This window comes from Anabrus simplex, chromosome 9 (assembly GCF_040414725.1).
Source record: "Anabrus simplex isolate iqAnaSimp1 chromosome 9, ASM4041472v1, whole genome shotgun sequence".
Lineage (NCBI taxonomy): Eukaryota > Metazoa > Arthropoda > Insecta > Orthoptera > Tettigoniidae > Anabrus > Anabrus simplex.
Window position 1 is genome coordinate 911,274 of NC_090273.1, and position 21,444 is coordinate 932,717.

Consider the following 21,444-nt stretch of genomic DNA (forward strand, 5'->3'; position numbering starts at 1 on the left):
ACGACAAGATAAGATTTATCATGATCAAGCAACATCTGAAACATTCCCATTGGCTTTGTGGTGTGGAATAGTGAAGGAACACTAGATTCTCAACAAAGACTAGTAGGAACATGTATCAGCACATAGTGTACAACATACCGTACTACAGCCTTTCTTCACCGATCGTTTCCGAATTGTTGGACTCTATGAAAGAGACCTGCACCTTGGCCGGCCCATTCCCCAGATTTGACCCCTTCTGTTTGCAAGGATATACGGACCACACCCGATGATATGAAACAACATTAATACTTCTGCCTGTGCTGAAATCTCTAAATGCTACTTACAACGTATTCATCAAATGGAAGCTAGTACTGTAGCTATTTTGACTACAACCTTTGAGGTCCAATTCTCATCCTCCTTCAAAGAATTTGTTTTACTTTTTTTTTTTTTCCTTAAGTCAGTGCTGACACATGCAGCAGATAACTGTCAGTATTTCGAGTAACTTGTAAACTACAGTACCTAAACCAGATGACATTCTAATTTAGTCTAGTTTTATTTTGTTAATGTCAATAGACATTGGTTCATTTGAAAAAATATCCAACTTTCTAAAATAAACACACATTCCAATAATTATTAAAATTTGTGTTAGAGCTTATTTCTGTGAAAACAGCACCTTGCATTTCAGAAGTTTTACTAACATAACAAGGCACAAGATTAACAAGAAGTTCACTCTTAAAAACGTAGTTTACATTGCCATATTTAACAGTCCTTCAGAATGGAGGAAAATTAAAGAAAAGCAAACTTTCTATAAGATAGAGTTAAATTACCATCCCTATTCACACCTTTCACTTTGCCCAGCAGAGCAGGACCAGCCTCTTGCCCTCGAACCACCACCTGACAATATGCACATTGGAGAGATGACTGAGCTCTAGTATAAGATAGAATACGTGTGATGTCATTTGAGTCGGTAGTCTGATAGACTGAAGCAGACTAGGCGTATAAATACGCTAATCCAGCTTTCTATTCCCAACTCGACATTCAACCTCTTACCTAGTGACATCACTTTAGCCTTGGAAATGCCAATTCTCGTAACGTACCCACTGCATCTATTTTCAAGTCTGCCACTAAGACCAAGTCTTACCAGGCGAGTTGGCCGTGCAGTTAGGGACGCGCGGGTGTGAGCTTTCATCCGGGAGATAGTGGGTTCGAACTCCACTGTCTGCAGCTCTGAAGACTGTTTTGCGTGGCTTCCCATTTTCACACCAGGCAAATGCTGGGGCTGTACCTTAATGAAGGCCATGGCCGCTTCCTTCCCACTCCTAGGTCTTTCCTATCCAATCGTAGCCATAAAACCTATCTGTGTCGGCGCGGTGTAAAGCAAAATATTAAAATAAAAATAAGACCAAGTCATCAGCATAGGCCAAACTACTTACTACTTTTCCACCTAACTGAATCCCTCCCTGCCGCTCTGTACCTTTCAGCAAATCTATGAAAACAATGAATAACACAGGTAAAAGGTTACTGCTTTGCCTAATCCCTGTAAGCACCTTAAACCAAGAACTTGTTCTATCATCAATTGTCAACATAAATGCCTGAAATCCCTCAAGTATGGCTAACATCTTTTCCCTCTGAAATCTGGCATATGGCGTTTAATCCTCTCGTAGCACAACGTTTTGCTCAATATTTACATACTGGTCTCAGATACAACATGCCAGAAAGGAAAAAGAATTGGCAAGATAAATGATTCAGTTATAAAGACGAATTGAGACCCGGCCTTACCTTAGTTTCATCTTCTACCACTCGAAGTCCATCTCCAGACACATAGAGAACAGCCTTCACTGGGCGTCTTCTGGAGTTCTGGAACATAACATAATCCTAGAATCAGATATGGTCCTGTAGCACCTGCAATACACTAGTGTTAGTAGATGGGGTGCACATCTCAGTCTGTCTGAATAACACCTGCATTCTTCACAATTTGACCCATCTTCTGAACCACTTCTTCACCCAACCTGAACTATTCTTACTGTCATGGGAAAAAGTATAGACACTCGAGTTAACGCTATAATAAAAACAAGCTAAACGAAAATTTGATTATTTTATTCTACATTTAATTCTTATCGTACCCAGCCAAAATGTTAATGCAGCTTGAACAAAAAAAGTGCCAGTTTTTTTCCATTTCCAATGGAGCGCTCACTTGGTAACTTTAGATACAATACTTACCAAACTGTAATACGCTTATAGCAAGTTTTTATTTCATCCCAGATTTGTGAAAAGCATTGTTCTCAATTTTGTGAAACAACTTTTTCTCGTTACTGGGTGATCATATCAATTTGTTATGAAGCTCATGAGAATGGCAGGCTGATTTTTGTCTGTTGTTGATTTTATATTTAACTGACAGAAGAATGCAGCATATCCACTGCTCTACTTCACAATGAATGTGTTCTGTTGTGTTGTGTGGCGAAAAAGTGGAATAAGGGGATAATGTGCTACATGACGAATAGTGGTATTTTTCCCCATCACCTGTAACTTTAAATACCAGAAGTTGAATGCATCGCACCATTACTATTGATATCATGAAGAGAGAATACACTTCGAATAAGCCATATCACCTAGCCCCAAATGAAGAAATTTCAATGACCTGGGCAATATTCGAACCTGGGACCCTTGAACCCAAAAATCAACACGCTCACCGTCCAGCTACGGAGTCTGACAAAGAGTAAAGGACTTTTTGACTCGCACTGTAGAGACAAACTTTTCCTGCCCAGAAAAAGCCAACGATGAAGCATAAACACGCAACCTTTACATTCCTTTCAGAACCGAGCAATGAAGATTCCATAGTATCTTTCATTTAGCCTGCGATTCTCGTTGCTCCCATAAAAAGAAACATTTTGAAGAAAAAATGACTTCCTCTCTACTTCTAAGGAAAGTAGGTTCTCAAATAATTCTGCAAAGTGCACTGATGCATTAATCACTAACAAAACGAAGAAGTCCTTCTTATAAACTGGAACTTACGACGAAATACAAGATATACTATATAATTCTACCGTTCACTATCGAGCACTACTCCAATAAAGGTTTTAAACAACAAACATCCAATTGAGCTTCAACCCGGAAACGTCGCTATGGTTTCCAGGACCGCCGGCCGGTAGACTGCTTTCTTCTCGCACAACCACCCAATTAAATATCAAATCAACAATTGTGTGCAAAAAAAGCAGTTTCAATTTTAGCCTCACATACTCATGAGCTATATAACAAACTGAACTATGATCACCCATTAACGAGAAAAATGTTTCACAAAATTTTCAACCACCCTTTTCACAAATATGGGATGAAATAAAAACTTGGTAGACGGTTCAAGAATAAGTTACTTTAAGACGTATTACAGTTTAGTAACGAATAGATCAATACTTTTAAAGTTACGAATTTTCAAAGTGAACGCTCCGTTGGAAATGGGAAAAAATACTGGCACTTTTTTTGTTCAAGCTGCGTTAACATTTTAGGCGGGGACGATAAAAATGTCTACTCCACATAAAATAAGCCATATTTCGGTGTAGCTTGTTTCTATGTGTGACTTTATTAACGAATGAACCGGGGTGTCGATACGTTTTTTTCCACGACAGTAGTCTATACAGCTTTCATCTGTTTATTTTGTGTGTATTCTGTCCCCACAAACTTAGTGCAAAATTACAGCTCTCAACCCAATATCTCATTCTTGTTAACTTCTTACCACACAATTATTAAGCATCACTATTGGTAATATAGCAATATTATGTAAAATGGTTATAATCGCCTTTTGTTGTTGTTGTTTGTTTTTTCATTCTTGAGAACATGTAAACACAACACAATGCAATATAAATGTGAAGATACTAACAGCTATAATGATGGTGAGGTTAGGAACTGATCCCATGCTGGGCAACGAACGTGCACTACACCGTAATGTCCAACAGTATCGCTCATTCATAAACATGATTTTAATTAATTTCGTATATTTTCCTTTTTATTAATCTGACTTTGCATCAATATAATGTTCCTTGATTGATCGAGGTCATCGGCCCCTAATGGTACGAAATGAGACGAAATGAAATGACAACTTAAAAGTCCAAAATCCTCCACTGACCAGAATTCAAAGCGTGAGGACGAAGAACGATTGGTTGGACGGATATGAATTTAAAACGATCCGTGGATCCGACCCACATGCACAGAAGCTGGCACAAAACAATAGTATTACTGACCAAGGGACTGCTTTTATAGCACGATGCTGAATCGATTATGCTTATAGTCGAATCGGGTCCAAAATCCAGGTCATCGGCTCCTCACAATGGTATTTATCGCTAGGAAAGTAGAACCATGCCATGTGTAATGTTGCGGTACTAATCAAAAGTAGCGGAGACTCGCGGTATTCCACACATTATGGTACTATTCACAGGTGGTGTAATGCGCACATGTAACACAGACCTATGGTGTTTCGCACATTGGGCCGCTACTTGAAGGCAACACAAACCTATGGCGTTCCTCACAGAAGTGGACTAACCACAGGGACTCGTACTATCCCGTGGAATTCCTAACATAGTGGGAACTGAGCATAGGTAAGGCAGAACTATGGTGTCGCTCATACAGGGGTACAAATCACAGGTACTGTACCCACCTCTTGATTCACACACTGTCGCTACTAATCACAAACCTATTGCGTACCTAACAAAGTGGTATTACGCACAAGTAAACGCGACCCATGGCGTTCCCTGCGTGATGGTACTAATTACAAGTAGTCTCATGGTTCTAATTGGATCATCCCTTGGTCGCCCCTTTTAGTCACCTTACGACAGGCAGGGGATACCGTGGGTGTATTCTTCCTCTGCGTCCCCCACCCACAGTGCGGTTTTGTGTTTGGTCCGCGAGAGGTATTTTATTTCCCTGAAGTCCGCCAGCAAACCGGTTAGGACCCCCCTATATGCCACGTGGGAGTATCACCTCTCCGCCTGCTACGCCAGCGTAGTAGGTTCGTGGTATAATGTTTCTATGTGGTGCTTTAGCGTAAGCCTATATGGGTTAAAATTATCCAATGCACTTTCAAAGTTTGAAATACAATGAACGTATTGCTCAGGTAGTAGGATTGTCAGGCACAGGCTACCGACAGTTCAAACATCCTTGCAATTCAAGAATGTATAAAATTAAATATATGTTTACTGGACAGTTTTTGTGCAGTTAAGTGTACAATTTTGTTTCATTTTAGCTCTATGGAAATGGGATTTCAATTTTATTACCTAATTGTGTGCAAGAATTAACTCAAATACTAGTTTTAAACACTAAATTACAAATGTATAAACACTACAAAATGCTAAACAGCAAGAGCCAATGATATTGCAGCACAAATTACCTATTCTGTGCCAGAAGAAAGAGAATGGCAAACAACAAAGACTAGTTCACTCAAAAAATATGAATTTTGAAAATAAACTACAGTAGAACTTTGTTATAACTAGAGCCCGAAAGTTAGGCAAAATGCCTTTTTTATCTGACTGGATCAATTGAAGAATCAGATAGAGATATATTTGTTTTCGTGCATTTAGGAAATGTAGAGACAATTTTTATTACGCCTTTTTTGCCTATTTTGGCTTTCGTTGCCTATTTTAAGATTTAAAGCCTTTTTTTGCCTTTTGTGATCGTTATGCAAATTATTTCTGCGATTTACACATTCTAGAAAGCACATAATGAATTTCCGTACATCGAAGACAAAAAAGGTTGCACAAATTAAATTACACATTGTCGTCGCAAATATCTATTTAGAATATAGTTCCCTTTAAAAAGTTAATTTGTTTTCAGGCATTCGAAAGCTTATTTTCTCACCCATTAATTTAATCTCTGTGATTAGCAGAACCTTCATTAGTGAAAATAATGCACAAGCATAATGAATACCAGGAAAGAGAGAGGATGAGGGAAGTACCTCTCCTCTCCTTCCGCACACCACCTTTTGGTGGGTTGTGTCCCATTTGCGATCACTCCCATTACAGTGGAAAAAAGGAATGTGAAGAAAGACCAGTTCGTGTCCCATTTGCGATCACTGTACAATTATCAGCAGCCTATCAGGGTTTTCCAACGTCCATGCAGCAGGGGAACTGCTAATAAGGTCTGTACTCCACACAACCGCATGATAAGGATTCTCCCAACCTGTCCCCTTTCTCTTGAACGTTTTTTGAGGTGATGTTAGTCTACAGTAATTATTCCAGCTGTAAACATCCATCGTTGATGTACTGTAGATTTTCTTGTTATCTGCGTGCTTACTTACGACATGCAGGTCATTGAGACGGAGAGAGGCAAGCCTTGTGCTTTACATAATGGATACTCGTACAGAAATTTACGGAAAAGTCAGGAATGTTTGGTGACATGGGTATTTTTTTACCGCTGGCTTTACGTCGCACCGACACAGATAGGCCTTATGGCAAGAATGGGCTAGGAATGGGAAGGAAACGGCCATGACCTTAATTAAGGTACGGTCCCAGCGTTTGCTTGTTGTGACGATCGGTAACCACGGAAAACCATCCTTAGGGCTGCCGACAAGGGGGTTCGAACCCACTATTTCCCGAGTACAATCTCATCTTTTCGCGCTATTATTATAGAATTATCATTTTTCAACTTATTTTAATCTAAATATTTTCGTAACATTAAGTTCTGGAATCTTGGACATCTAATCTGAGCGTACAGACAAAAATTATAATTTTATTTATATAGGTGAAAGTAGACTGAGTGGCCGCGTGTGTTAACGCGCTACGGCTATGGAACCAAGCCCTGCATTCGGGAAACGCGTGTGTTCGACCACTCCGTCGGCTGTTCTCAGAAAGTTTTCTGTGGTTTAATCTTTTCATTTCCAGTCAAATGGCGGGACAGTTCCTATCCATACGCCAGAGATGAATCCTTCCACTCCCTTACCCAATTTCATTCACCATAACACATTTCATCTTCATTAGCTTCTCAACTGAGGTTGGTGCTAGAAAGGGCATTTGGCCGTAGAAACATGCCGTATAAATTAATCTCATCTCATTCCCGATTCGGTATCAAGAAACGAGACTAAGGGGTAAACATACATACATACATATAGATGAAAGTTAGGCTAATTACATTTCGAGCAGCTGTTTACTTAACATGTTAGTATGAATATTTGAACAGTTTGAGCATTATTTAAGCAGTAATTTAATAGTGAAATGAAATGGCGTATGGCTTTTAGTGCCGGGAGTGTCTGAGCCAGGTGCACGTCTTTCGATTTGGTTCCCGTAGGCGACCTGCGCGTCGTGATGAGGATGAAGACAACACACACACCCAGTTAAATTTCCCGACCATTTAGCCATGGAGCCGGACATTCAGAAAGTGTAGGTTAACTGCTAAGTTGGACATGAGCTTCAAAAAGGGTAGCACTGCCGAAGAAGCAAAGTGTTACGGCAAAATCCTTTGTTTTGAATTTAGAACCGCCTTTACACCCACAACCATCCGGGAACTCTAAATAAAAGGTTCATTTGAGTCCTGTTTATTCTCTGCCAGTCCCGATATTAACGCACGAGTCGCAAACAGTAAATATAAGGGTTTTTGTCTTTTTTTTTTTTCTATTTGCTTTACGTTGCACGGACAAAGATAGGTCTTATGGTGACGATGGAAGACGAAAGGCCTAGGAATGGAAAGGAAGCGGCCGTGGCCTTCACTAAGGTACAGCCCTAGAATTTGCCTGGTGTGAAAATGGGAAACCACGGAAAACCATTTTCAGGGCTGCCGACAGTGGGGTTGGAACCCTCCCGGACGCAAGCTCACAGCTGCGCGCCTCTAACCGCACGGCCAAATCGCCCAGTGTAGGCCTAAATATAAGTAATTTAATGAGTTACAACATACGACTCGTAAGAATGCTAGTAGGCTATGTAGTTGTCTTGCTGTACCAGTCCTTCAGTAGAGAATCCCCTCACAGCAACCTGACTGTATGTCACTGATAAGAGTGATCGCAAATGGGACAATGCTTAACCCGTCAAAAGTAAAATAGTATTGTAATCTAGCTGAATGATCGCAAATGGGACGACACCTTTTGGTGTGACAATGCGTAATTACCTGGTATTCCCGATTTTGAAATGATAAGATAATGCAGAGGAAGGGAGGAAATCACTTCTGTCTAACAGGTCAAACATAAAAGAAGCTGTTAGTATACTGTTGAACTTGTTAAAGGCGACTCGGGTGTTCGCGCTGACTTATTTATCGTACCGAAATTTTTAACGTTGCTTGGTAAACTACATGGCTATGTTCGCGAATTCGTTTCGGATACACTTTCTACTGATGGAGCTATACTCTTTTGCAAAATCTGTGAAAAATCTATTAATCACGATAAAAGTACTTAATAACTCAACATTTCGCAACAACGAAACATAAGTCTAGGTTAAATATTGTTGGCCCTAAGATCAATTTAATATCAACAGCAGTTACAACATTCTGCAGGCAATCTCAGTTTTCCCTTGGTCTACGTAAAGCTTTCTTGGACTCCGGAATTCCGTTCTGGAAACTGGAAAATCAATCCCTCGGGACTTTTCTGCAGAAGTACACTAAAGAAGAAGTTCCGTCGGAATCCACATTAAGAAAAACGTATTTGAATATCTTCTTTGAAGATATCCTGCAGAGGATTCGAAGCAGAGTTGCAGAAAAGAAGATCTGGATCTCCATTGATGAAACTACGGATGCAATGGGACGTTACATGACCAACGTCATCATTGGAACTACGGAAGCAAAGAAAACTGACGACAGAAGAGATGGAGAAAGCAAATGGTTCCATAGTGGCACAGTTGTTCACAAATTCATTAATGTTACTCTGGCCGGATGGAATACGGCATGATGATGTCCTACTTTTTGTCACAGCTGCGGCACCTTACATGAAAAAAAAATCAGCTACAGCCTTGAAAGTTCTCTTTCCTAAAATGCTCCAACTCACGTGTCTAGCCCATGGACTGCACAGTGTGCTAGGCTTTGCTCTGTCAGATCGCCACTGCTAACATTACTCATCGTATATACTTCCTCACCACATACTCTTAGATGACAGAGTACTGGTATGGTATTTCACTCGCATTTACTTCTACATCCTTGTAGGAAGCCACTGCATGGCTGCTGTTATAGAAGTAACAGTTTTCTTTTTATAGGTGTATCTGGTAAAATTTAGTGCTTTCTTTTGTTGGTTGGAAATGAACCCATGATCATGGGTCAGAAACCACCACTGATCTCCCAAGGAAGCTAATAAATCAGTCAATGATGGGTACGACCGCTGGTAATGCTGTAAAATAAAAATAAAAAATTAATAATAATAATAATAATAATAATAATAATAATAATAATAATAATAATAATAATAATAATAATAATAATAATAATAATAATAGCCTGGTCAGGTTGCGTGGGGGTTTGGCTCTGGATTGAGCAAGAGCTAAGCATAACCCTGCGTGAGACACTAGGGTGGGAGCCCTCAACCCCAATGGCACGTTCCAATGGCTGAAAAGGGGAAGTTCCTGTAGATATGCAGGACAAGTGTGAATAGGGCATAGCCATATTAGCACCCACGGATCAACTGAGGTAAAGGGGAAAATGGTCAACGGCCTCTAAGGCAGAAGAGGACATATCCCAATAGCTAGCCATACACGGAAAGAATTGTGTCAGGCGAGGCCTCGTGGCGCGTACCGACAGGCTAGGACTGCTCGTTAGTGAGCGAGGCCAGTTTGAGGCGTTATCTGCTACAGGCGAGAACTGTTGTCAGCACCTCAACGGAAAGACCTCGCCTCACAGATCAAGCCTCTTGTAAGGAAAACATCGAGAGGACAAAGGCACGGACGGAGAAATTTATTGAAATGTCTGAACTGCAATTTCTGTCACAAATTTCAAATCTTCGAAAGACCGCCCGCTAGCTAAAATTCTCAGTGTCGCAATCACGCGCTCCTCAGGTGGTATGCTTTGTCGCATTACAATATCCTCATTCTTTAGCTTAGAAGCTACAATACCTACAATAAATACACTATCAACAAGTCATTATAGGCGTGTGTTACAAATCAAACATTTAATGTAATAACGAGAAAAATCCCAACATGCTTACCTAACAGCGTATCATAATCGCTGTGGTCCATTCCCATATAATTCTTGTAATCGTCCGGTTCACATGTGACTAAAGCTGCCTCGCCCTATTATCCATTATTTCATCCACTTCGATCAATTTTTCTCTTTGCATGATTTAACATAAAACGAAATGCACATTCCAACAAACGCAACAGCAAAATTTTCTTTTCCTCTGGACAATGCCTGCTTTGACATTCATCGCACAGTTCTAAGTACGGCAAATCCAATCGGCAAAGGATTTCAAGGCCATCAGATGAGACTTGGCCTGCCGAGACGACACGGATCATTCAATTAACGGGAGGGTCTGGACTGTTGACAGATCATGTTGCACTACACGAAGGGTTGGCGTCACAGTTGATGGCGAGCAGCACGCCTGGTCTCTTAAGGTCACACCTGACAGGCGGCCCATCGGATCTGGCCCCAAAGGCAAAGCCTGCTAAAAATTCTTTCCGCGTATGGCCAGCTAATGGCAGAGAGTACGGAAGAGCCAACTCAAATCCACTTCGCGTCTGACCTGCAGCATGCGGCAAAGTGGTCAGCGTCTGATCACTAGAGGTGCGGCTGGAAATTCATGTTCTCGAACTCACAACACCATTACTAAGAACTGGACCTATGCCCAAACTTGTGATAATCAAGTACCATGAGGAGTGTTAGAAATCAAACTATTACCCCAGGTGGTAACTAATCCACTGCTGTCAAGAACAATACAACCAGACTGTCGTATTCTGGGGAGTCTGGAGCGACACAAACAGAGGGAGTCTGAGACTCTGACTAACTTCGCCCAAACAGCAAAACCTTTTTCAGAACACTTAAACATAAATACTCTCCTACGAGCAGGAAAATTGTATGAACTAGAGCAAACCTTAAAAGAACAAGAAATACAGATACTGGCACTACAAGAAACAAGACTGAATGATGAAAACACAATGGATTTCGGACACTAGACTTTAAAAGTAAAACAGATGAACAAATTCGCAAAAACACACCACTTTTAGGAGTCGCTTTTGCATCAAGAAAAACATATTCAACTCAATAACTAATGTGAAACATGTAAACGATAGACTGACATCCACCGTGAAGTGTGCAAATAAAACACACACACTAATGAATGCACACATGCCAATCAATGAGGTCAATAAAACAGACCTCGAAAAGGTAGATAAATCCTGGGAAACTCTTGAAGAAATAATATCCAAAATTCCTCCAAACCACATCAAAATCTTACTAAGTGTCAAAGCACGATTAGGCAAAGAAAGAAAATGCAGAAAAATAGAAAAATTCCCAGCACATAAATGGACCAACAAAAATGGACAAAGATCAGTCAAACTCTGCAGGATATTCAACCTTAAAATCATGCCGTCGCACTTCAAAAAGAAACCATCAAAAGAAATGACATGGAGATCACCAAACACACTCATCGGCGAATTCCAAATTGACCATGTAGCAATCTCTTATCCAAACCACAGGGAGATTACTAAGGTTCAAGTCAACGGGCACCTGACAAGAATTAAACTACAGTTGAAACGTCAGAGATTCACAAAGAAGAAACCAATAATCCCAAAATTTGACCCCACTAGGATCCAACCATCTCTCACAGAAGAATTAGAGAGAAAAGAGGAAAAAAAATTGGCAACAACTCAAAAGCAAACTGATTACAACAGCACAAACACTAATTCCTCTGCGAGACCCTTGGTGTAATGAGGAGTGCGAACAGAAGGCATACAACAACTGGAACAGCAAAGGTCGGAATAATTACACATCTTTCTTGGCAGTGAGGTAAGAGACAGCTCAATTGATAAGACAGACCAATAGGAAATTTGAAAAGGATCAACTACTTAAAATCGAGAAAGACTTTGAGAGAAACAACACACAAAATTTCTATAAGGACTTCAAAACTAAGCTTGCAGGATATCAACAACAAAGTCTCTGTTTCAAGAAAGAAAATGGACAATTGGCACTAAACAACAAAGAAAACTGAGGAACTTGCCAGATATTTTAAAGAATTACTGAACTGTCCAGAAGCAACGCAAAGATTTTTTCCACAAGAACATGAAAATACTAATCCAAATGCATTGCCACCAGACGAAGAAATCACAAGACAGATAAAAACACTTAAAAACAAGAAAGTATCAGGTGAGGATGGAATCACAGCGGAAGTCTTCAAAACAGCAGGCCCAAACACCATAAGAGATGATGCTTGTTGCTTACAGGGGCCTAACATCTAGGTTGTCAGCCCCTAATGGTACAAAATGAGATGAAAATGTAATTACAATTTAAAGTCCAAAATCATCCACTGGCCGAATTCTAAACGTGATGATGAAGAATGGATATGAATTTAAAACAAGCAGTGGATTCGAACCGCAGTGCCCCACATTCCCAGAAACTAGTGTTAAACAATAGTAGTAGTGACCAAGGGTCTGAACTAATTACGCTTGTGTAACACAGACCTACGGTGTTTCTCATATTGCGGTACCAGTTACAGGCAACGCAAATCTATGGTGTTCCCCACATAGTGGGCAACACAGACCCACGGTGTTGCTCATATAGTAGTACTAACTATAGGCAACGCAGACCCATGGTGTCGCTCATATAGTGGTATTAATCACAGCCAACGCAAACCTATGGTGTTCCTCACATAGGTGTACTAATCACAGGTACTCCCACTATCCTGTGGTGTTCCCCACGTAGTGGGTACTAATCAAAGGCAACGCAGACCCACGGTGTCGCTCATACAGTGGTATGAATCACAGGTAACGCCCAGGCCCGTGGCATTTCTCACATAATGGTACTAATTACAAGCAACGTAAGCCCATAGTGTTCCGCATGTAGTGGTACTAATCACAGGTAATGTAAACCCCACCCTGATTCATACTCTGTTGCTACTAATGACAAACCTCTTGTGTACCCAACAGACATACTACTCGCAAGTAAAGACAACCCATGGTGTTCCCCGCATAATGGTACTAATTACAGGTTATCCCATGGTTCAAATTTGATCATCCCTTTGTTTTTGTTTGTTTGTTTTTGCTATTTGTTTTTTCGTCGCACCAACAGACAGGTCTTATGGCGACAAAATCATCGCTTTGTTGCCTCTTTTAGCTGCCTCTCAAGACAGGCAGGGGATACCGTGGATGTATTCTTCGCCTGCGTTCCCCACCCTCAGGGGGACGTGTGTTTAGTCCGCAACAGCTCTTTTATATTCCTCAAGTCTGCCAGCAAATGGTTGGGACTCTCCCTGTTTTCTGCTGGATTTAGAATGTTAAACTAGTAGCATTTCTTGTAATATTTTCTTTCCATGGAATAGCTTGTTGTTGGGTAATTGTTTATCATTACACTACTGTAAGAGCCTCTCACCACTGGGTCCTGGGGTTCAAATCCCAGTCACTCCATGTGAGATTTGTGCTGGACAAAGCGGAGGCGTGACAGGTTTTTCTCCGGATACTCCGGTTTCCCCTGTTATATTTCATTCCAACAACACACTCCGATATCATTTCATTTCGTCTGCCATTCATTAATTAATGCCCCAGAGGAGTGCGGCAGCCAGCTCAATTCCTATCCTTGCCGCTAGATGGGCCCGGTCGAATGACAGGCTGTGGATTTCCATTTTCATTACACTACTGTAAGTGACCATTGCACCGGGATATTTCCCATTTGCGATGTATTTGTTAATAATTAAAAAATGTGTCAAATTTAAATATTGGCACAGAAATTGAATTTCTAAGAAGTGTGTTACAAAAGAGGAGATGCAGAATGAGAACACAGGGTGGAAGAGGGAGTAATGCTAAATTCCATGCAACGTCATCACAGCTTCCCGGCTCCTGTACACTCTGGTCATAGACAGTATGTGGGCATTCCGACATACCATTGTTAAAGTAAGTTGCACAGCGTTCCAAGCCATGAGTGCAGAAAATGACTGGAAACATTGGGTGATAATTCTGTTTTTTTCCAAGCTTCATACACATTTCACATTAAACAAAGTATAGAATGAAAGAAAACAGACTGATGATGCAGTGATGTTGGATGAGAAGCGAGATAAGAGGAAAATGCTGACAAGATCAGGGTTCCACGAGGTGAAAGAAGAGTGAACAATATCTTACTTACCCGCAACACCTTGAGGGCTTCTTCACAAACCTGCATGCCACGGGACTCGAACACCTCCACGCAGCCCAGGTACTGGAACACAATACAGATCTGTGAATGAGGCTGACCTAACACTTGGAGCGACATACCTCACAACAATCAAAAATCACTACCATTCTTTCTCCCCCCATACACCCTAAAGTTTTGTGCTCATGTGTACACCAGGGGCGATTTCTCCGAGCTTGCTGCGCAATTGCAATACTTTTCTAAAGCAGTTAAAAGAAATAAGTTTCATAATGATAGATCCGTATTGAACTGTGATTACAATAGAGTAAATGAATATATTATTTTGGGTCCACCTTTTCAATACAAAATGTAAATAGTTTAAATTACATAGGGACTAGTTTCGACCTAGTAATAGGTCATCATCAGCCTGAAGTAAATTAAAGCGTAAATATTTTTTCTTCGATAAACAATGTAAACACAAGTACAGTCTTTTTAAAAGTACATACCATGTGGGATATTGAGCAGCAATATATTAAAAATAGTAACTCTTCCAACTGACGAAGCACTGAGCGGAAGTTATGTTGTTTATGATGACCTATTACTAGGTCGATTCCACTCCTTTACTCATATCATTTATATATATAAGAAAACATAAAGGTCCGATAACAATGCCCTGAGGAACTCCCCTCTCAACTATTACAGGGTCAGACAAAGCTTCACCTACTCTAACTCTCTGAGATCTATTTTCTAGAAATATAGCAACCCATTCAGTCACTCTTTTGTCTAGTCCAATTGCACTCATTTTTTGCCAGTAGTCTCCCATGATCCACCCTATCAAATGCTTTAGACATGTCAATCGCGATACTGTCCATTTGACCTCCAGAATCCAAGATATATCTTGCTGGAATCCTACAAGTTGAGCTTCAGTGGAATAACCTGATAGGATTGACGAAGTTACCCGCCAATAACTGAGGAGTTCATCTTCAGTACTAAAAGATGCTTTTTTTTTTTTTTTTTTTGCTAGTGACTTTACATCGCACCGACACAAGTAGGTATTATGACGACGATGGGATAGGAAAGGCCTAGGAGTTGGAAGGAAGCGGCCGTGGCCTTAATTAAGGTATAAGGTACAGCCCCAGCATTTGCCAGGTGTAAAAATGGGAAACCACGGAAAACCATCTTCAGGGCTGCCGACAGTGGGATTCGAACCCACTATCTCCCGGATGCAAGCTCACAGCCGCGCGCCCCTAACCGTACGACCAACTCGCCCGGTTAAAAGATGCTCGTTTGTTCTCGTTCCTGAATATGTCCCATGTGAGGTGTTGCAGACGTTATGCGCATTGAACAATTTAATAAAATTCTCCATAAAACAAATGGCTTAGTTTAAACTGTATTTTATGCTCTCGGGACAAAACCACCTCCATACTTTACAAACCGGAAATTGTTTCAGGGGAAAATACAATATTTTTAGCTGTTGCTACATTCATTTTCGTGAAATTTGTTGGGCAAATTATTTTCCTCGTTGGTTTCCTAATTTAAGATTTCTGAGTTTGAAGATGCCTCTCAAATGATTGCCGGTCACGGTAGCATAGTTTAAAAAAGTCCAGTGACAAATTTTGGGATCGCCCGATTCTTATGACGTAACTCGGATCAAAACTTAGGAACAGAGGCCTACTTCGATCAGCTTGAAGTCGTATCTCATGCGTAATACTTCCTCTGTATAATGTTTCGAACATTGAACATTTACTGGAAACTTGTGAAACGAAATTCCACTACCTTTAATTTCTCGTGAATAAACCATGACTGGAACTGCGAATGCTTAACATCAGACAAATACATAATACATTCACAACCAACTCAGTTAATGAACACGTTTAAAGGCGCGAGCCTGGTAGATAGGGGGCAAGATAGCGATCCTAGCGGCCCGGCATTGAACTTCAGTGTAACCACTTCCATAGCGTTTTACGGGCTCTATTTCCAGGCCTTGTATTATAACGTAGGCAACGGTTTATATATATGGTGTCTGCCATCTGTTCGTGTTGTCAAAAACAAGCTGAGTGGTTACCGTTTCATCTTAATACACTGTAAATAAAAGTCATTGTATGTACTATCTGCGTTTGACGAAAAGTCGCGACAGCTCGTAGGTACGGCAGGAGTAACAGATACTACACTCTTAGCTACAAATTCAGCGCTGACACACAATACGAGTTCTCTGACTCAATGCACATTCCTTATCAAACCGTTCACTATGCAGTGAACTGCACTGGGAACTGCGCGTCACTTTCAGGGTGATGCCCTAGCATTTTCAGAGGCCTAGATTGTGTTATATCACATGTACCGCATGATAGCAGCACGGTGCTCTGTTGATTAAAGATGGCAGATGACACCTGTCAAAAAAAGCACATGGCTTTGTTTCCAAACAAGAGCACGTGAAATTTTTCAATTTGCCGCCACCACATTTCAAAGGTATCTAGCTAAATATGGCAGCATGGTCCGAAAAACATTAAGTTGGAATTTCAGAAACACAAGCACGACCAAATTTTGGTGTTACAACCACATCGAACTGACACACCAAACTGAACGTGTGTATGTGATTGCTGCTTCAGTTAGATTTGTCAATTCTAACTGACAAGCCGAATTGAACGTGTGTAGCGGCCTCAAGGAGCTTCAGCGGAGCTGTCGACACAGCGAGAAACGTATGCGCGCGCAGGTTTCTTCTCTCCAAGGCCGGTTTCAAGCTGTCACGTTTGTAATGTGTAGTTGGAAGCTCTGGTCTGAAAGCTACATATCTACAGTCCAGCCGCTGGATGTCCGGCCCTGACAGATTGTGATGAAAAGAAAAAATAAGAGTAGAGAATAGTATTGCCAACCTGCGGCGATTTAAAACTATACATATAACCTTGAAAACACTATTATAAAATTACAATGTGCCGTATGATTTTAATATTAAATCATTGAAACCTACACCCCTCGTCGATTTGATATTATTGTTTTAATTAAAGTTATGTTACCAAAAAGAATACTAAGAGTTCTGCTAGTGGTAGAATAATCGTCACGGTTTGCAATGCCTGACGTCACTGGCGCGCCAGATTTAAGATTTAACAGCAAGCACCAATCACCGTTCATGTCACCATGACTCTCTTGTACTGCTAGTGCGGTGATGCCACTGCTTTGAAGAGAAACACGTGGCCTCAGTTGCTCGCTAGCCTGCATGAAGTGTACGCGTTCACTGTGTGTGTAAGCCGTTTGTTTTTGTTATTGTGACATGGCCAGTGGATCATCGGAAACGACTAAGAAAAAAATGAGTTGTTATAAAAGCCAAAGCCGTGAATTTATATACCGGCTTCGTGAATATTTTGAGAAAGAGCGTGATAACGGTGGGCCTCTTCTTCCTGTTACAAAAGTGGAGGATCGAGTTTGTGCAACACCTCCTAGATAATAAGGCCTCACAACTGTTCGGCATGTCTACCGTGACGTCACTACCGGGAGGCAAACTTGAACCTTCTCAGTGTTAAGAAAGCAATGAGTGTGGCAACGTGTTGGTGCAATTATGTAGAAGTGTTTTAATTATTTTAATTGTACCAGTTGCGAATCGTTGTGTACAATGGTGCTAAAGTGTTGTGTGCCCAACTGCAAGGGAAATTACGATAATGATAAAGTCCATGTGTTTAAGTTCCCGAAAGATGAGGTTATGCAGCAGAGATGGTTACGTGCAATTCCAAGACAAGATTACAGAGTTACTAAATACTCGGTGGTGAGTAACTGTTACTTTTACATTCTCACATAATCATAATGCACATAGACGTATTAGGTATTAAACTACACGCAGCAACTGGTGATATGTAGGTATGTTTACTCTCGTAAGATATGAGGTTATGTTAGCTTACAATCAAGGGATACATTATTATTATTATTATTACCCAAATTAGATTTATTATACACATTAAACTACATGCCTACATATGTAGGCCTATTCACTCTGTAAATGCATGAAGTTGGCTCACAGTGGTATCTTATTTTATAGGTATGCCACAGACATTTCAAAGCCAGTGATGTCTTGTGGGAAGTAACTGCTACTGATTCAAAGACAGGAGAAACTTTAACTGCTCCTCTTCCAAGTCCACGACTGTCAGAGAATGCAGTCCCCTGTATCTTTCCCAACTGTCCATCATATTTATCTTCACATTCTACCAGTTCAAGAGAAGAACCGGACAAAAAGAGAAGTAGAATAGAGAGGGAATCAATAAACAGAGCAATTGAAGATAGTATCAACAGTCATGCCTCATACACAGACAGAATTTCAGTCCACAATCTAACACAACTCAAAAGTAAAATAAACATGTTGAAGTTACCTGATGGTTGGTGTACTGTTGTGAAGGAAATGCAAGTAATTTTTCTGTACATGGATACATTAAAGCAACCACATTGCATAGCATATATAATAATTGAAGAGGACATGACCTCAAAAGTGTATTCTAAAGGGGTTTTGTTGCAGTGTAAATTTTCTAATGTAGACAAAATTACCAACACAAATGAAGTACATTCTTTAGTTACAAAATTCCATAGGTACATTACAGGGAATGAGTGTAACAGTGTGCAGAAAGATACAACAAATAAGTTAATTCTAGGCCTAGTGGGTGAATTGATCACTGAGGAAGATGACCCCACGTTTAATTTAATAAAATCACAGTTAAAACTTTCCTTAGTTCCTAAACACGAAAGGGAGTATGATAATGATTTTCTTGTTATTTGTTCAATCTTCCAACTGATTTCTCCTCATGCTTACAAATTTATGAGACATAGAAGTAATTTAATTTTGCCACATGTTAATACTTTGAAAAGAGTATGTTCCAGTCTGAATGGTAGCCCAATATTAGAACAGAACCCTACATATTTTCTGGAATATATAAAACAGAAAGTTCAAGGTTTTCAACAGAACGACAAATTTGTAACATTGATGGTAGATGAAATTCACATTAAACCATACATGGACTTCAAGGGAGGGAACATTGTAGGCTCATGTGCTAACACTACCAATGTTGCTACATCAGCACATGTATTTATGATTCAGAGCATTTTATCATCAAAGAAGGAAGTAGTTCATATTCTCCCTGTGTCCAAGTTAACAGGTGATGATTTACACAGTATCATGTCAAAGGTTATTGTTGGTTTGGAATCTATGGGGTTTAATGTTCTGGCTGTTGTGACCGATAATAATGCTCTCAACACCAAAGCAATGTCAAAATTTTCAAATCCACCTCAACTTAAAACTGAGTATTGTAATCCTGGAAATCCTAACAAGTCTCTTTTTTATCTCATTGACACTGTGCATTTATTTAAATGCATCAGAAATAATTGGCTCAACCAGAAAACTAATGGTTTGGAATTTGTGTATCCTGACTTTGATGATTTTTCTAAAGTTAAAGTTGCATCTTTCAAAGCTATAAGGGACTTGTTTGAGGCTGAAGGGAATGACCTTGTAAAGCATGGGTATGGTTTGACTGTCAAAGCTCTATGGCCTTCAAGTTTTGAAAGACAAAATGTGAAATATGTGTGTCAGTTGTTTAATGACCATATAGTAAATGCTTTACTAGTTGTAGGAGAAAAGCACAATTTAACATCATATGAGGGCACAGCTGAATTTGTAAAAGTAATCACTACCTGGTGGCAGATTGTTAATGTGAAGACCCCTTTCAAAGGTGTAAGACTTAATGATAAATTTCAACAGCCTCTCACCAACAAACCTGGTGATGAACGGAAGGGTTTTTTAATGAAGTTTGTTCAGTGGTTAGATCACTGGGATAATCTAGGTCTGAAATGTGGCAAATTGTCTAGTCAAACGCATAGGGCTCTTACTCAAACAACTCACTGCCTTATACAGCTAACAGAGTTTTGTTCTGAAGTACTGAAATGGTCATATTTTCTTCCTGGAAAGTTTCAGACAGATGCATTAGAGGCACGATTTGGTGAATACAGGCAACTTGCAGGTGGCCAATACCATGTTTCTGTTCGACAGGTGTTTGAAATTGAGAAAAAAATAAGAATCTTGAATTCAATTGAACTTCCCATTTCTAATGGTAGGAAAATTGTTGTAAATGATATTGTTGATGAAGATATACTGTTAGATCATGATTATTGTGCAGTTTCCTCATTTCAAACATTTACAGGTGAGATCAATGTAACAGACTCAGATCTTGACAGCACATCTGGTGTTGCAAGTGTTTTAACATACATAGCAGGTTATTGTTGTCATTCTCTTCTCAAGAAATTAAATTTTAATTACTGTGCAGATTTCTTAGTTTTGAAAGATGTTACTGTTAGAAACAGTCATCATAATGTTATTGACAGCCTCAATAGGGGCAATTTGAAATATCCTGCAGAAACAGCTGTACACTTAGTTACATACACATATGTCATCATAAAAAAGATGTTGAGGCCAGAAAGTGAGAGAAAATTCCTTAGCTTAAATAACCATAAGAAGTATGTAAGTGATGTGACCCTGCAAATTGTTCTCTCAGCTGATGAATGTATAGACGACAGGAATGAATGTACGGAGCACACTTCAGAATATTTGTATTACAACATTATTTGGAAGTGTACAACTATTCTAATAAATAACTACTGCAGGAACAAAACTAATGAATCCACAAAATATTGTACAAATTCAAGAAAGTCTGTAATTTTCTCAAAATAGGTGTGTACAGTACTCATGTAATAGGCAAAAGTATCGAAGTCATTTTGCATTACTAGCATGCTTGATATATGATGTATATCTTATTAACTTTAATGCCAATATGTTATAATTTGGACCTAGGCCTACCTACAGACCAGGTGAATGTTATGCTCCTCTTCCTTAATATTATGAACTCGGTGTTTTTCTAAATTTTCCCAAAATGGAAGTTTGTAAATAAATGTGAAGTTAGTGTATCATATTTTTGTAGTACAGTCTAAATGTTAGGCCTAAACTAATTTTATGCGTTCTCTTTTTATTTTAAAATCATTTACTGTCTATTCAGTGCCTATGCCAATTGAAATATGTTTGTGAATTTCAGTTCTGTGTCAGCCTGGAGTAAGTTAACATTGTAAATGCTGCTGTGATTTAAAACAGTGTGTTGTTTATCTTTAATGACAGTATCTCTAAGATACGGTAATAACGGCAATATAATTCAATGTCCTCTAAAATTTAAACTTTATTTGTTGGTAAATAAGTTATTCCACAAGCTAAAAGCATTAAAATCATGTTTGTGTGTGACCATGCTTTGCGTT

General features: G+C 39.7%; 1 protein-coding gene across 6 annotated transcripts in view; it reads right to left on the reverse strand.

Moving 5' to 3' along the window:
- The window catches only part of numb (NUMB endocytic adaptor protein), a 572,878-nt gene that overhangs the window by 133,551 nt on the left and 417,883 nt on the right, over nucleotides 1-21,444 (reverse strand). For all 6 annotated transcript variants that reach the window (XM_068229273.1, XM_068229274.1, XM_068229271.1 and 3 more), the window contains 2 exons: nucleotides 14,194-14,265; nucleotides 1,759-1,836 (listed from right to left, as the gene is read on the reverse strand). In XM_068229273.1, the coding sequence (XP_068085374.1) occupies nucleotides 1,759-1,836; nucleotides 14,194-14,265 (150 nt within the window). The remainder of the gene's footprint in view (nucleotides 1-1,758; nucleotides 1,837-14,193; nucleotides 14,266-21,444) is intronic.